This window comes from Convolutriloba macropyga, chromosome 4, assembly GCF_964194025.1.
Source record: "Convolutriloba macropyga chromosome 4, txConMacr16.3, whole genome shotgun sequence".
Lineage (NCBI taxonomy): Eukaryota > Metazoa > Xenacoelomorpha > Acoela > Convolutidae > Convolutriloba > Convolutriloba macropyga.
The window spans coordinates 45,112,199-45,129,569 of NC_134471.1; the positions used below are offsets into that span (position 1 = coordinate 45,112,199).

The window sequence follows — 17,371 nt, forward strand, 5'->3', positions numbered from 1 at the left end:
CAATGCAGCAACTTTTTATCAGACCGTGGAAGAGGTTTTCTGGCTCTTGAGAATGGAAAAAAATCAAAAATCGACAAAAAACTTTAGAAAATCATAAATTACAGATTTCATCAAAAAAATTGCAGAAATTCGAGACATAAAAATGTTGAAAATCAATCAATTGTTGCTAGAAACTATTCAATGCCCTATTATCAAACCCTAAAGGAGATTATCAAACCCTTGGCCCCTGAAGCAGGGAAAACACAAGAACTGGCAAAAATTTTCAAAAAACTTCAAATGGCAAAAATTAGTATCATTTTGCGTGATTGTGGTTGTAGTACCAAAACATATAGCTCATAAAATGGTCATAACAAGTAATTTTGTCTCACAAAAGGCCTTCATAAACATTTAAAAACTTCAACCTCAGACTAATCAAACAAAAAGTAAAAAAAAATTTTTAAAAAACATGAAAAATTGCACCATTTTGAGCCCAAAAACTCCTAAAAATGACATTTTAACCTTGAATTCAGGCCATCCCAGTAGCTGCACCACTATAAGCATTTGAAGGATCACTAAAGCCCACTTTGGGCCTCTAATGAAACATAATGCCCGCTGGTCTTTACCTGTTTATCCCGTTTTGAATGATCAAAGTCATTGAAAAAATGTGTGAACACATCGTAAAAAAAACACAGCGCCCCAATACAATTCAAATTCTTTGAATTGCAAAAAACATAAAAGGACAAGTCCCGACGCACAATTCAAAAAATTTTCAATGACTAAACAAAAACTAGACCTAGTACGGAATATGAGTGAATTGGGGAAGCCATTTCCAAAAATCAGATCAAAAATTTGAAAAAAACTGAAATCAATGTCAAAAAACCGCATGTGAACAAGAAACCACAAGCAAGAGAGAAATTGGGTTCAAATTAAAAAAGGACCAGAATGAACTATGAATGGATAGGGAAAACCATTTACAAAAAGATCCAATTCAAATATCGAAAAACGGTAAAAATCAAAGTAAAAGTGCCGCATGTGAACAAAAAACCACCAGCAAATTTTTGTTCAAACACCGTTTTCTCACTCTACTTTGAAAATAGAGTTAAAAAACTGCACGCCGCAAAACCACTCGCTTTTTCACTCCACTTCCTGTTTCGGCGTGAACAAAATCACTACTCCAATTTGACTTCAAGAATCATGAAAATCTGTGAACAGATCATAAAACAAACATAGCCTAAAGAATTCCGGAAGCAACTCAAAGAAGAAAATTTACCACACTCGCTGACCTCATGCACACTCTACTTATTTATACAAAGCGTTTTGAAAACACGAAGAACATGAAAAAACTGACAAAAACTGATATATCTGATAAAATATAATTTGCTGTGACTCAAAAAAAATAATGGTAAAAGGCCAGGTAGTTTGCAGCCAAATATTATTAATTGAAAGACAACCTCATGAAATGGGTTCATGAAGAGAAAACCGAGAGGGAAATGAGATGACCGACAAAATCAAAAAACAATATTCTCAAAAAAATTCTCTACAAATGCTAAATGCAAATTCCTGACCATTACTCTGAGAAAATGTTAATTACATTCCTCATCAGTCAGCCTGCCAGTACTTGACGGAGAAAAAATAGGATATTTCATTAAGATATGTTAAGATATTTTTAGATAATTTACAAAATGTGAAAAGAAAAAATTCTGAAAAAGAATATTAAGTTTATTAAGTGAAGTGCCCAATTGAGTGCCCACTATTCGGCAAAATTCTGTTAATAAGTTATTCTGCTAGATCGGTCAACCATCCATATAACATGAGACAAAGATCAAAAGACTATTGGAAACTGCCAAGATCAAAAACTAATATATATGCGAAGAAATCTAATATATTTTTAATGAAAAGAGCCATGTCTAGACTTGAATTCAAAATAACAACAACTAACAATTAATAATTGACCGAGAAAAACTACAGCGAGAAGCGTAAGATCAGAAGAAATAGTCAAGTATTTTTGAAAACATAGAAAATCTGGAAAAACATTTCCTCGCATTTAGCCACGAAATTGCTCGAATTTTCTTCAACAAAAACATTTCAAATTAATTAACAATCGAAACAAAAGATGACCACAACTGCTAGACCAAACAATTTAAACCACACAACTCAGCAATTGTCATAAAATTGAAGACCACAAATTGCTCAAAAAGCAGAAAACACTGCAAAATGGCCAAAAATTGAATATAAAAGTGTAATATTTGCTTCAGACGATCAAAAATGCTTCCACACACTGTGAACTAATATTAAACTAACAGATTGGATAATTGTGAAAAACACATTTGACTGAAAACATTGGTTTAAAACTAAAAAAACTGTTTAGAAAAAGCCGCACATGATCAAAATATATCGCCGGCTTATCGAATTTTTTTTTCTCCTTTTTCTCCCCCTTTCAAAAACAATATGAACAAAACGATATGAACAAAAAGCTGTTTTTCTTCTCTCTGCTCTCCAATTCGTTCCGCTGATTGACCTCAGCAATTAGTTTGCAAATGCGTCATTGACATTTACATCCTGTTTCAAATACACTCCAAAAAATTAGCAATCCGAAAATAAGTCCATTTATTCATTTCGCAAAAATGAGATTCGAGAAATAAAAATACTTAGCCGAAAAATTATCAAAATATGAAATTATAAAACATTAAAATTGTAATGAATACGTTTTCACTGAATTTCAAAGGTTAAACGTCAAAAAATAAATCCACTTTCAAACATAGCGGGCAGATTGCCGGAATATAGCCGCCGCTGACACGCTAGACTCACATCGGGATTGAAACAGAAAAATAGAAGAGAAAGAAATTGACAAAAATTTTCCAAAAGTTAAAAAATTGTTCTATTTCAGTGTGGTTTCAGTTCGATTCTAAACCTATACTAACTTCAGCTTCTAAACTGAAGGGTATTAAACTTCATACTAATATAAGCTAGCAATCACTTTGATGAACTTTGATAACCTAATGCACTATGACCGGGCTATATGTTTATCCCGTCTATTTTGATTTTGCTCTTTTGACATTGACCGTATTCACTAAATTGCGTAATTCAATGCGTGAAAGAATTTAGAATCCATTCAGTTGATACAGTGAGCGAGGTGAGTCAGATTTCAAACGTGAAAATCGTGACTTATGTAAAACGTGATCAAAAGGTAAACCGAATTCAAAAGGAGAGCGCCTTTATAATATCCGTTGGAGAGGCTGAAGGCGGCTATTAATAACAAAATTAAAACACTGGCTATTCGCACAAGGTTTTTTTCTACTAACTTAAGCCAAAAACAAGCAAAAAACAGAAAAATTGGACAAAAATTACAAAATACGGATTAGCTTGTGTAGAATTTTATAAAACAAAAGACCTCACGTCCAAAAGAGTTCGATGCACGATTTGCCAAACGAACGTTGCCATATACACTGATTTTGCAGGAAAAAAACTGATCAAGGTCCAAAAATGAAGAAAATAGAGAAAAAATCTTAAAATTAACTTTAAAAAATTGAGAAATATGCGCCCATTTTAAATGAAAATTGTTAGACTCCGAAAAACTTTGTAGTATCAATTTCAGAAAACTACATGCTAATGTAGCATCAATCAAAACTATTTCTACAGAAAACCAAATTACAAATAAAAAAAATTGAGCCAAATGGAAAAAAATACGGCTAAAAATGGCTATCTATATGCGGCATTCTGTAAAAAAAACACTTTTCAAAGTCGAAAAGCCATTCACTGATAGAAGCGCATGATCAAAGAACTTCTCTCGCTGAAAAACTACATGTTAATGTAGCATCAATCAAAACTATTTCTACAAAAAACCAAATTACAAATTAAAAAATTGAGCCAAATGGAAAAAAATACGGCTAAAAATGGCTATCTATATGCGGCATTCTGTAAAAAAAAACACTTTTCAAAGTCGAAAAGCCATTCACTGATAGAAGCGCATGATCAAAGAACTTCTCTCGCTGAGAAAAACTTAGTTCACACGTCAGTTTTTCTCTTTAGCTTTTAGGTCAAACGAATAGTACTTCCGGTAAAAAAAAGTCTACCTCTTCGAGTCGTAAAAAAGACAGCGCCCCAAAACAATTCAAACTGAATTTTAAAAAAAAAACATGAGAAGGCCAATAATAGACTAAGCTATGGCTTCGCGGCTATTAAAAACTTTTAGAATTGAACAATAAACTAAACTTCTAAACTTTAAAAGCATAACAATTTAGGGAATTCGGAGTATATTCAGATTCATACATATACATTGACCCATAGTCCTTCTTAAGCATCATAAGATAAGACTATATTTGTCAAAAACTCTGACTACACTTGGTCGTTTGGAGGTGCCGTTTATGATGCGCGGCTGCAAGGGAATACATTGTGCTAGTGTGATTAGGAATATGAAAAAGGCCAAAAAATTGTAGACGATAAGGGTACTAATGATGTTCAACAGCTGGAGAATCTATGTCAATCTACGAATGTCTGACTGAGCGGGTAAAGCGTAAATTGAGTCCCGGGGGCATATTGTAAAATGGGTGCAACTTTAAGATATGAGAAGCCAGAGACCAAACATGAGGGCTACCCAGAGAAATATCTTTGCTAGAAACTGCTCTTCTTCATGCTGCGGAGTTCCACTCGCTAAAACAATCCAATTTATTTCGACAAGAGTTAGAGTTATTTTTCTTTCCTATGATGTTCTGAAGTATGGAGTTCATGGATTAAAACAAGGCCAAGTCAAGCAAAACCAGGCATTTATTATACTATAAGTACAAATATCTCGCGGCCCATCAAACTATTGGCTTCCAATGAAAACTTTGCTTTCGGTAATTTCTAACAACTGCACAGGATCGATTTTGCTGCAACTGCTTAAAAAGTTAAAGCGGCTTTCAATAACCGTGCGAGTTGTCATCAGCATCGACGAATTCTCAAGCTGAAATGTTTTCCGTCTCTTGTGCATGCGTTCATGACAACTGGACCACCCCGTTGTGGGTTAACATCTCTTAAATTGCGCTCAAAGACAATCACGTTTAAAGAAAACGAAGATAACTTTAAAGTTGTGTCGATTTGATTTACAAGGAGGCTCATTAATGTGCGTTTGCACATGATGTTCCGCCCCGCGCTCATCCACATTTTTGACTTAACTGTCTTTTGACTTACATTTTTGACAAAAAGATAATCAAAAATAGATGGTTGAGTTTAAAAAAATCGTTACACAACCAACTAATAATTGAATTAAATAATGCCATGCCTCATTACAAGATCTGCCATTAAAAACATTACGAGAAAAAAAAAACAACAAAAGCTAAAATTTCATGGCAAAAAATCATATCCAAAATTTAAAAGCACCTAGTAACAACGTCTAATTACAATCAGACAAAACCCTAACTACACAAATTTTCTCTCTCTTAACTACACAGCAGATGGGATTGTTCCTTAATAAGACTAGGTAACAAGATGACGAAAAGAAGAAATAACGAGGAAATTCAAAAATCAATCAAACTTTTTTAAACCAAATAATTTCAAAAGTCTTAAAATCATTAGCTTTTAACGAAATAATTCCTGATAAATTTACTAAAGTCAAAACGAAACCAGTAGGACCTGCCATTGCTTAGACTAGGCCATAAGAGCGGACTAAAGATGCAGAAAACCTCAAATTACGAACAACAAATTACAAACATTGCGAAAACACAAATTAGTGAAGCCATTAAAATCATTAGCTATTATTTGAATGTTAGGATTTTTATTTCAATTTACAATATTTTAGCTAAAATTATTCTGAATGAATAAATAAGTTCAATTGGGCCACATTTGAAAATCATTGGGATCTGTTATTACGCGATTGTGCTAAAGCAAGAGAAAGAGAAATACAAAAACACCACTCACATAACTTTTTATGATAATGCACATTGTCCTACAAACAAAACAAAAGTTACGTCATAATATCAGTAAACATGTTAATTTTTAAAATACAAGGAAATGTATGGGACCTCTCAATGATGAAAATGAGTTACAAGTTGACAAAAAGAACATCAAAAACCGAAAAAATTGAAAAATCCTTGAAAATTTTAAAAATGTGTAATGTCATAAACTTTAAGACTATTCGCTGTAAACTCACTGCTTCGGGTAAAATCATTCATTCAATCCTAAATTACAAGCTTATGAGACCGGTCAGCATTTTACGGCTACATTAAGAGTGAAAGAAACAGGCAAAAACAGCAAACTCAAAAAAAATAGAGCGAGAAAAGTCGAAGCCAATAAAAAAAATTAAAAAATGTTCTACTTTTCGAATATGGATTCTTCTTTTTAACTTTGTGACTCCAATAAATCAACAAACAAGAACAAATACATTAAAACCACGAAAATTTTGAGAAAAGCATAGTATTAACGCTATTAAATTCATTAGCTGTCAACGGAAGCTAATAAAAACGCTGAATTATTAGTCGAGGAGACGGCAAGGATGTCTGTCAGTCATAAGTCATCAAAAAGACCTTACAATCAGTCAATGACTAGGAAAACAACATTAAATACAGGCAAAATCCAAAAAAAATGTAGAAAAGTGCGAGAAGAAAGTGTCGAAGCCATTTAAAACATAAGCTTTTCTCTGAAAACTGTATGTATGATTTAATGAACCTCTTCTCTAGGTCAATGCGAATATCAATATTAAGATAATGTGTTAAGATTCCAAAAGGAACCATAATTACGAAAATTTCCAATATGAAAACTGTTGGATCGAAGTCATAAAACCAATAGTTAGAAGAAAAAACCGCTTACTAGGTTAACTTTGGATTTAGAAAATAAAGAGTCCCGTCATTACTGAAACTGACTTACAGTTCGCAAAAACAAGTTCCGTATCGATTAATGTTAAAACTTCTCGAAAAGTCATTTTTTAAAGTCTTAACAGCCATTAAGTTCAAAAGCTTTCAACAGAAGTCAATAATTACTCTAAGTCATGCCTCAATTGGAGGACAAGGATATTTATCATGCATAGGTAATCAATGGGACATCACGAGAAGTCTTATGACTTTGCAAACAACAAATACAAGCAAAAACCAAAAATTCTGTGAAAGAAGTGCGAGAAGAAAGTGTCGAAGCAATTTAAACAATAAGTTTTTCTCTGAAAAATTTATCCATGATTCATTGAACGCTTTCTCTAAGCAAATGCGAGATATCAATATCAGGATAATGTCATAAGATTTCAAGAGGGACCAATAATACGAAAATATCCAAAAATTTTTTTTAAAAAATTTTAAAATCTTGAGGAATTGAAGCCATATAAAAAATAGTGAGAAGATAAAACCGCTAACCAGATTATTCTTGGTTGCAGTAGAAAGGAAGAGGGTCCTGTCATTACTGAGACTGACTTAGAGTTCACGAAAATAAGTTTTTGATCGGTTAAAAATAAAAAATTTCTCGGAAAACCATTTATAAAGTCAACAGCTATTAGCTGTCCACTCAAACCTCTAGATAGTTTCTCATAATGCTCATCACAAAACCTATAGCAAATTTAGTCAATGACTATGACAGTAGTCTATGTCAGAGTCGAAAACAAAAAAAAGCGATTCCTTGAAAACGAAATATTTTGTTCATTGGGATTCATTAGACTGTCAATCAGGTTTGTAAATAACGGAATCTCGATATGAAAAAGGACTAATCTCTAGGGGACTCAAGAAAACAAATATGAAAATATGAAAAATCAGTTTTCTAAAAAAAGAGCTCTTAAATAGAAGTCGAATTTTTTGTGAGTAAAATTCCCTATGAGACCAGAACTAGTCTTTTTTATCGTCTTTCGTCTATTAGGAACTCAAGAAAACAAAAAAAATATGAAAATATGAAAAATCAGTTTTCTAAAAAAGAGCTCTCAAATAGAAGTCGAACTTTTTGTGATAGTAAAATTCCCTATGAGACCAGAACTTGTCTTTTTATCGTCTTTCGTCTATTAGGAACTCATAATTGATTCAGTTTGTGGCTGAAATGTAATTTTGAATTAATATTTTTTATAAAAAAGAACTTAATTTGAAGAAAAATTACACTAAAAGTAAACAAAATATCACGTGTTCACACAAAACTTCAATCCTCGATAACTCCTCGAAAAAAAAAAACAAAATTCAAAAAAATCTTTAGTTTCGAATTCTTCGCTGGACGTGCTTTTTAATGATACCACTCACATTTCTCTGCGATGAATATATCGATCGGCCAAAATTGTCTGAACAAAAAACCCATTTGAATATATAGTTCCTCCCCCCACAAGTGGGGTCGGAACAGTTATACTAACGTGGAGCTTGATTTGGTCCAGTTGCTCCCCCTCCTCCGTTGACTCCATTAGTAGTATTAGGAGCCCCTCCTCCAGCCCCATTGAGGTTAAAATTGGACATGAAGAAGCCGAATGGGAAAGCTCCGATGCCAAATGACATATGGAAGCCACCTCCCCCATCACCACCAAAGCCTCCAAATGGCGAGTAGTTCTATACACAAGCAAACATTTCAAAAAATATTTAAGGTGCTCAAAGCACAATTATAATACCGTTGCTTACTCCCAACTTTTACTTTATGGGTTTTTTAAGTTGGTCTATGAAATAAATAAATTTGAATTTGACAAAATGTTGCACTGCAGAAGTCAGTGATATAGTCAGTTCCTAATACTCATAGTTATTGCCAGAAAGATATTCTTAAATTAAAATTAATTTTTTTGCAGAAACAAGTTGAAAAAGGGCAGTGCGCGAAATACGGGATCGAGTATCCGCACTTGTAGATAACCGAGTATTCAACAAGTATATCTCAAGCTGTCTCATTATTTGCAATACGAGGATCACTAACAATTACCCGAAATGTTCACTGTGATCAGAAAAGAATAACTATGCCTGGAAAAACTTTTTTGCCTAATTGCAGCGAAGTTTTGCTGATCGTTTTGACACTCAATGAAAGGGTGGATCCTTAATAGACTTATGTTTCGTCTCACCCAATGAACAGGTAAAATTAGTAAAATTAGGTCTTATTGGTATTGTTAAATAATTCAATTTTCCGGGATTTTTGGCATAGAATCAACTGAATGGACCATTTGAACTCTGAATCTGCAAGAGAAATGGCCAGAATATGTTTATTTGAAAAAAAGTTGTCTTTATTTAAAGAAGTTGCAATTTTCTCTATAATCCGTTTTAAAGTTAGGTCTTATTGTTATTGTGAAATAATGCAATTTTCCGGGATTTATGGTTTAAAAACCAGTTGTATGGACTATGTGAACTGTGAATCAGTAAAAGGTTTGGTCAGAATGTGCCTATTTGAAAAAAATTTGTCATTATTTTGTTCATTTTGTTTTGGAAAATTGTTCAAGCTTGGTTTTTTTACCATGCTATACCAGTTGTCCTAGAGTTTATTTCAGTAACTCCGCCACTGCCGGTCCCCAGCCCGGAATGAAAAAGGAGGAGGGTTTAAACCACACAGAACATACTGGAAAATCTCAAAAAGTCAGTCTTTAACTTGACTTGAGATTTCCGACAACCTATTTTATAATTTTCTTCAATTTCTACAGGTATTGTATGAATTTGTATATTTTAAGGACCTGAGAGCATAAGCAATGGTAAAACCTAGCTTGGCTCATGAACATAGTTATGAATTTTCCCTATTTCAGAGAAGATCAGAGTCTGATTCAGACAAAAATCAGAGTCTGAATCAGAGTCTGTATCAGACTCTGAATCAGAGGAATTCAGAGCGAAATGTGACCTGAATCAGAGTCTGAATCAGTACTGATAATTTCTGAATTTTACTCTGATTCAGTACTGAATTTGCTTTTGAGTTAGGTACGGGTAGAAACTTCAATGCGTGGACTAATTCTGCAAAGAAAGGTCCCAAAAAGCCTTGGGCTTGCTTCCGCTTGACGCCAGGAATGTTTTAACTCATTCATTGCGCTTATTTGAAGACCAATGAAAAGATTATTGTCAGATATAAAAGGAACGCAAAACATACGGTCTGACTTGAATATTTATCCAATAAAAATGAGGCTTATGGATACAGGTAATCCAACTTGAAAGTCAAAAAAGGAACTGGAGAGCTACAGTGATTAAAATGGAAAAATATGAAGCATGGCATAGAACTAAATCATTTTTTACCAACTTTGTATTCCGTGTAGAGTTCATAAAGGCCAAAAATCGGAATTTTTTTGCAGAATATTAACCAATCGAAACCGTTGCATTAGTGTAATTAGATTCAATTTTTATCCTTTCAGTTTTAAGACGGAGCCTTTGTTACCGAAAGAAGTAACGATACTTCAATTTGCATTGCTCTCAAGTTAGTGAGTGATGCTTTGTTGCAAATTATATCTTGATACTCATAAATTCTTTTTTTTTGTGAATACAGTGAAGAAACTAGTAAATGAATTTCGCTTTCTATGTGTCCTCAGAGCCTTGTTGTTGATTTAACTCTATATTTTTCGGTATCTGTGCAGAGTGATTCAGGCGGGAAATCTCGTTCAGAACCCATTAGTAAAAGTGTTCAATCATTCAAATGACCTAATTAGAAATTTCAATTTGTATTCCTTTCAAACAAGTTAAACTTATGAGAAAACAATCCGCTGAAGTGTCCACAACCTCTCCCGACATACTTGTGAGATATACACAATGATCTTTTTTGTCTTCTTCGCACCCTCTGTCATCCAGGCAAAGAAAGCTATGCAAACACAATGACGCGCTGAATTCTTTGCATTCTCGACTCTTGGCTGTAAGTGTAAATTTGTCTTACAAATCAACAAGCAAATCTTTGATGAAACGGGTAAGTTAACTTAACTCACATCAATTTATCCCTTGGGTTCAGGTGTTTTATATCTGACTAAAATCTTAAAAATGCTGCTTTTTGATATGATGTTTATCTTCATTTCCTTTATTCATTTTTTTAAACAAGTAAATTGAAAATATAACCCAGGGGTTAAATATTACAAGTTTCAAATGGTATATACAAAATTAGTACAATGTTAAAAAAAAATCAAAATTAGTGGTTCCGTTTTTTTAAATGTAAAAATAACTTCTGAAGCCACCAACGTTCCTTTCCAACGGTACAAGTTTGAATTGCTTTGAAAAGCAGATTCTGTTTTAACATGCGTTTAAACTGTGAGCGTGATCTGATAATTCGACTTCACGCGGAAGTTTATTCCATTTTTGGATAATTTTTTTTGTAATGATCGACTGCTAGAACTTAGCAGAATTAGATGTTCAGTTCTTGTTTTTTCTTACTAAGACATTACCACTTAGAAAAAACTCTCAGTGCCGTTCTGATTTCAGTAATGAAATATCATTCCTAAGTTTTGAAACATTCATCTGGCTTATTAAAAATTCTGCAGGCAGAATTCAGATTTTACAAAAGATCTCTAGATCTCTCAAAAGTTTTTCTCATACAGCAAACTTTAATTCCCCAATTGATTTGTCGATTAATTCACTGCATTGCAGAGAAATTCAAGTTCTGAAAAAATAGAGCACTGAAAGTTAAATGAAAAAGGACTCGGGATTTGAAGAGCATCAATCGTGCTTTCAGAGGTAACTGATAACGTATAAGGTGTATGGACCTAATCGCTGAGGCCATATTTGATAGGACTTTGTTGAGTTGTACATGAAAGTTTAATTTAGAATCAATCATTATACCCAAGTATCTGCAGCGATTTTGTGCTTAATTTCTTGTCCCCAAAAAAACTGTTGAATCAAAATTTTTAATTTCTTTCGAGACGCAAAGAAGTTCAGATTTACCGGTATTCATGGATAATTTGTTTTGCTTTAGATAATTATGTTTTTTCCAGTATTTCAGAAACACATTTTTCCAGTTCAGCAATCTTGTTTCTGCTAAAATGGAAACTTGTGTCATCAGCAAATAGAATTATGCGAATTTTCCTTGTACCTTTTCTCGAAAATCATTAAGGTAGAGATTACTGGCCCTAAAACCGTTCCCTGTGGAACACCATGATTTGTTTCCAACCATTGTGAGTAAGCATCATTTATCTTAACACACTGCTGTCTGGTTTTAAAAAATGAAGCAAATAAAACAACTGAACTTTCTGAAAAACCGTACGCTTCAATCTTTTAGAAAAATTTCGTGCGATATTGAATTAAATGCTTCAGCTAGATCAATAAAAGCAGCAACTTCAATTTTTATGTTATCATAGTCTTCTTTTAATGCTTGGATCAAGTGTAAAACAGCATCTGTGAAGACTTATGTTTTTGAAATCCAAAATGTACCGTTCAAAATTTTTTCTTTGTAGAAATTTGTTAACATGATTGAGAAGTATGAGCTCAAAGAAATGGAGTAACTGAGATAGGCCTATAGTTTTCACAAACTTTTACATCCCTTTTTTTCTAGACCGGGCTAATGAAAGCAAGTTTCAAATTTTCTGAGAAAAAATTTTGACTAATGCATGTGTTAAAAACAAACTGCAAATCGGTTGCGATTGTAAACTTTGCTGCCTTGATTGCCCAAGGATTAAAAATGCCTGGACCCGGAGACTTTTTGTAGTCGAGTGAATCCATGGCATCATAGAGTTCCTTTAGTGTGACTGTTCTGAAGCAAAGCTATTCCCTAACTTCTATGCGAGAAATATTTGGACAGCTCACATTTTGTTCATTGTGTAAGCCTTATTTTTGAAAAATTCTTTTGAAACAGTTTGCAATATCAAGTTCATTTTCTACTTCTCTTTCACCATCGACTTATTTGTCTATAATAAGACAATCCCTTTCTTCGCCAATTTTTCTCTTGATGAAGCTCCATGTTCTTTACTTGTTGGTAATTCATTGAAAAATTGTTTTCAAAACTTGGTTTGGGCTGTTTTCAAACGCCTATTAACCAAATTTCTCTGATATTTAAAACTGGTATAAGCTTGCTCCGATGGGCTTTTTTTCCAGATAGAAAAGAGTCTTTGTTTTTCCGTGATTTCTTTCAACTTTTTTGTTAGCCAAGGTTTTTCAGCAATTTTTTTCTGGTTGAAAACTTTTTATAAGTGGGGCGTGCAACTCTGTAGTACTGAAAACGTTTATGAAAACATTGTACAAGCCATTTCCATCTTCACATTGATATAATTAAATCCAGTCCGGATTTGAAAGATCAAGACTAAATTTATTTGCATCGAACTTTCTTTTTCTAATGATAAACTTTGCTTCCTATTTCTAGGTTCAACAAGAAACTTGGTAGTGTAAAAAACAATCAAGAGATCCGTTTCAACTGATGGGGAAAAATCTGAACCTCTTGAATTGTTTGTGGTGGAAAACGAATCATCGATTAGCGTTACGCCACTGTGAGTAAGCATCATTTACCTTAACACACTGCTGTCTGTTTTTAAGAAATGAAGCAAATAAAACAACTGCACTTTCTGAAAAACTGTACGCTTCAATCTTTTTGAAGCGTACAGTTTTTCAATAAAAACAGCAACCTCAATTTTTATGTTATCATAGTCTTCTTTTAATGCTTGGATCAAGTGTAAAACAGCATCTGTGAAGACTTATGTTTTTGAAATCCAAACTGTACAGTTCAAAATTTTTTCTTTGTGTCGAAATTTGTCAATGTGATTCAGAAGTATGAGCTCAAAGAGTTGGAGTAACTGAGATAGGCCTATAGTTTTCACAAATTTTTACATCCCTTTTTTTCTAGACCGGGCTAATGAAAGCAAGTTTCAAATTTTCTGAGAAAAAATTTTGACTAATGCATGTGTTAAAAACAAACTGCAAATCGGTTGCGATTGTAAACTTTGCTGCCTTGATTGCCCAAGGATTAAAAATGCCTGGACCCGGAGACCTTTTGTTGTCGAGTGAATCCATGGCATCATAGAGTTCCTTTAGCTTGACTGTTCTGAAGCAAAACTATTCCCTAACTTCTATGCGAGAAATATTTGGAGAGCTCACATTTTGATCATTGTATAAGCCTTATTTTTGAAAAATTCTTTTGAAACAGTTTGCAATATCAAGTTCATTTTCTACTTCTCTTTCACCATCGACTTATTTGTCTATAATAAGACAATCCCTTTCTTCGCCAATTTTTCTCTTGAAACATGTTCTTTACTTGTTGGTAATTCAATGAAAAATTGTTTTTAAAACTTGTTTTGGGCTGTCTTCAAACGCCTATTAACCAAATTTCTCTGATATTTGAAATTGGTATGCGCTTGCTCCGATGGGCTCTTTTTCCAGATATTAAAAAGTCTCGTTTTTCCGTGATTTCGTTCAGCTCTTTTGTTAGCCAATGTTTTTCAGCAATTTTTCTTTCTGGTTGAAAAGATTTTTCTTTCTGGTTGGAAGTGGGGCGTGCAACTCTGGAGTAGTACTGAAAACGTTTAATAAAACATTGTATATGCCATTTCCATCTTCACATTGATATAAGTAAATCCAGTCCTGATTTGAAAGATCAAGACTAAATTTATTTCCATCGAACTTTCTTTTGTTTCTATTGATAAAACTTTGCTTCCTATTTCTAGGTTCAACAAGAAATTTGGTAGTGTAAAAAACAATCCAGAGATCCGTTTCAACTGATGGGGAAAAATCTGAACCTCTTGAATTTGGTTTTTGGTGGAAAACCCATGATCATTAGCGTTACGCCTTGGCTGGTGGCTCGTGTTAGTTTTTCTGTGTTTGATAAAGTAAGTCCAGAATTACACGTAAATTCATACAAAGTTGATTCTCGTTTGTTAAAATAATTGAAATTATAATCTCCAAAAAGCAAAACTTCGTCAGTGATTGAGTACGCTTAGGAAGTTGCTGATGTTAATTCGTCAATGAGATAGTTACCCAAGTTTTTATTTGGACAATACGAAGCATTAATAAGGATTTTGTTAACCGATAGACCAGATATTTATATCGATAAGGACTCAAAAAAGCAAACATTCAAAATACGAAACAAGCGGAACCTAATTTTCACATTATAATGATCAAGATTTTGGTTGTGTGACATGCCTGAAAATATAAAAATTTTTATTTGAAGTTCTAAGTAAAAACCAAGTTTGGTAATGCTCATTTTTTGGTGACAAAAAACATTAAGTCAAACAACCAAAGGATTGATTAAAAACGCTGAATTAGTCGCAGTGAAATTTTGCGTTGTGATAGAGCAATATGCTGTTGATAATAGTTCCGAATACTCTTGACAATTTTTTGTACCCAGCCAGATTTAAGTGAACACCGTCATTAGATATTTCAAAAGTTGTTATGTTGCATTTCAAAACCTCTACTTTTGTCCATTTTAATGTTCCATTTTGACTCCAAAGCAATATTTCCCAGTTGCTTAATGAACTCAATTTCAATACCATTCGATTCACGCCATTATTAACTTGTAGAATTTCAAAAAGTGGAACTCGGTGAGGTTTCAACTTTTTAATTGCTTTTGTAACAGTTTCGCATAACTGAGATAGTGCGGCGACCCCCGAAACAGCTTTATCAATACTATTATGACCGGCATGAAAAATGAGTGATTGAACTTTTGCTCCTGACGAATACTGTTCGACCGTTTGTCCCAAATCAATAATTGTTGCAGAGGCATAAGAAAGAATCCTAGTATCATAAGAAATATCAGATAGCCGTATATTGTTGTATATGCTGTCTGAAATTATAAGATGGTTAGTGTTTGTTAATAAATTTGAAAAAAAACTTTGGTTCCGACGGCTCAAAAAAATTAGTCGAGTTTTGAATAATGTGACCCATTAATTTGTCCAATAGCGAACTGTTCTGGTCCCGTAAATATCCGACAAAACATGGTTTTGTTCTGAGATCGTTTGAGCTTAATTGTCGATTAATTGTTTCTGTTCTTGTGCGATTTCACTTTTTTTTGCTCTAAATGTTTTCGCATGTCCTCGATGGTGTTTGTAAGTCTTGAAAGCTCATTACTCAATTCAGTTTAAGTCTGCTGAGGCATTAATCAAAACTTTGGTTGGATTTCGATTTACGCAGCAAATTGCATTTACCAGTGCTTAATTTTTAACTCGAACTTAGAGCCAGGAGGATTTAGATTCAGTCAGTGCTTTCAATTTTGAGGAGTCACACTAAATTCATTCGCAAAACCGATATGTCGGAAAATTGGATTAACTTCTATTAGCTAACATTGATAGCATTTTGCCAGAAAAACGCGGTAGCTTCGTATATCTGCAGTCTCAAAAGATAGTAAAGAAAAAAGAAGAAACTTTTTCATCTCATTAAATGCTGAGATGTTATATTTTGATTAGGAATCTGTATAACTTAATGCTGCTTCTATTGGCTGCTCTTAAAAAACTTCAATTAGAGTGACACTCTCTGAATTGACCTATAGGTAAGAAAAGTCAATTTGAGAGTGAGGTAAGTCAACAAAAACAATCACGCGAAAGAAAAAAACCTCCTCCATTAAGAACGAAAAATGACGTCACGCACGCAATTGAGTCGAAATTGCATGAACCAATGAATAAAACGCAAGAATTGTTTGACGTCTTATGGTCGTTAAAAAATCTTGATGACGTTAGCACGTTGGGTTATGGGCGGAACGCTGCGCCGGGATGCGGGCGGCGGCGAAGGAGGCTGATGTGCGGGGAGGGGCGGGGGTGAAGTGTGGGGAGCGGGTAAAGAACTGCCCTCCACACCGTGCATTTATGTCTCCAACACAGTTTCGGATACTTGCGTACTTAAGGTCTAGTAAGGCAAATGGCTCTATGAGCAATTAATACCCTCCGGGCCATACCTACTTATGTCTAAAAGTTCAGACGAAAATCTTTTAAGTAAAAAATGGCATAAAAAGAACCACAGGACTAATATATTTGCTACAAACTTCGACTGAAAGCAATTGAAAAAGTAAAAATCAGTGATATTGCCGCATGTGTACAAGAAACCACTAGCGAGAATTTTTTTATTCAACAGTTTTCACATTCCACTTTTAGTGTGAAAAATTTTCACATCGCAAAACCGTTTGGTTCTTCTCTCTACTTCGTTTCGGCGTGACCAAATTCGTCACTTCCCATATACTTCAAAAATCATGAAGTGAACAGATCTTAAGACAGCGCCCCAATACAATTCAAATTCTTTCTATTGTAAATAATTGCTTCAAGCTTTGTTCGAGCGCAATTAAAAACAAAGATAAGGCCAATAATAGCCCCAGCTATCGCTTTGCGGCTATTAATATACAACCTTCCCAAATCTGAATCACTTTGAGCAGCCGAACGAACAGACAACTGATCACTGAACACAAAATACGATGCGGGCGAAAATGTTAACTCTCAGTCAATTCATTAGGAGAGATTTGCTCAACAATGCAGCTGCTAAACTTTGTTTAAAAACCTAAACATACCCAGCAGATTGCCGGAAAATAGCCGCCGTTGATGCCCATAAACAAGGTTGGGATTGCAAGATGAGAAAGAAACTAGTGAAGAAAAGATTTTTGTACAAACAATTTTAAAGTGCGAACTATTTTGATG

General features: G+C 33.9%; 1 protein-coding gene across 1 annotated transcript in view; it reads right to left on the bottom strand.

Moving 5' to 3' along the window:
• Positions 1 to 4,165: 4,165 nt before the first annotated feature.
• Positions 4,166 to 17,371, bottom strand: part of LOC142337704 (E3 ubiquitin-protein ligase RNF185-like) — a 464,852-nt gene continuing 451,646 nt past the window's right edge. Inside the window, exons 4-5 of the mRNA XM_075387152.1 lie at positions 8,264 to 8,453; positions 4,166 to 4,629 (exon numbers count right to left, since the gene is read on the bottom strand). Coding sequence (XP_075243267.1) covers positions 4,535 to 4,629; positions 8,264 to 8,453 — 285 coding nt within the window. The 3' untranslated portion in view covers positions 4,166 to 4,534. The remainder of the gene's footprint in view (positions 4,630 to 8,263; positions 8,454 to 17,371) is intronic.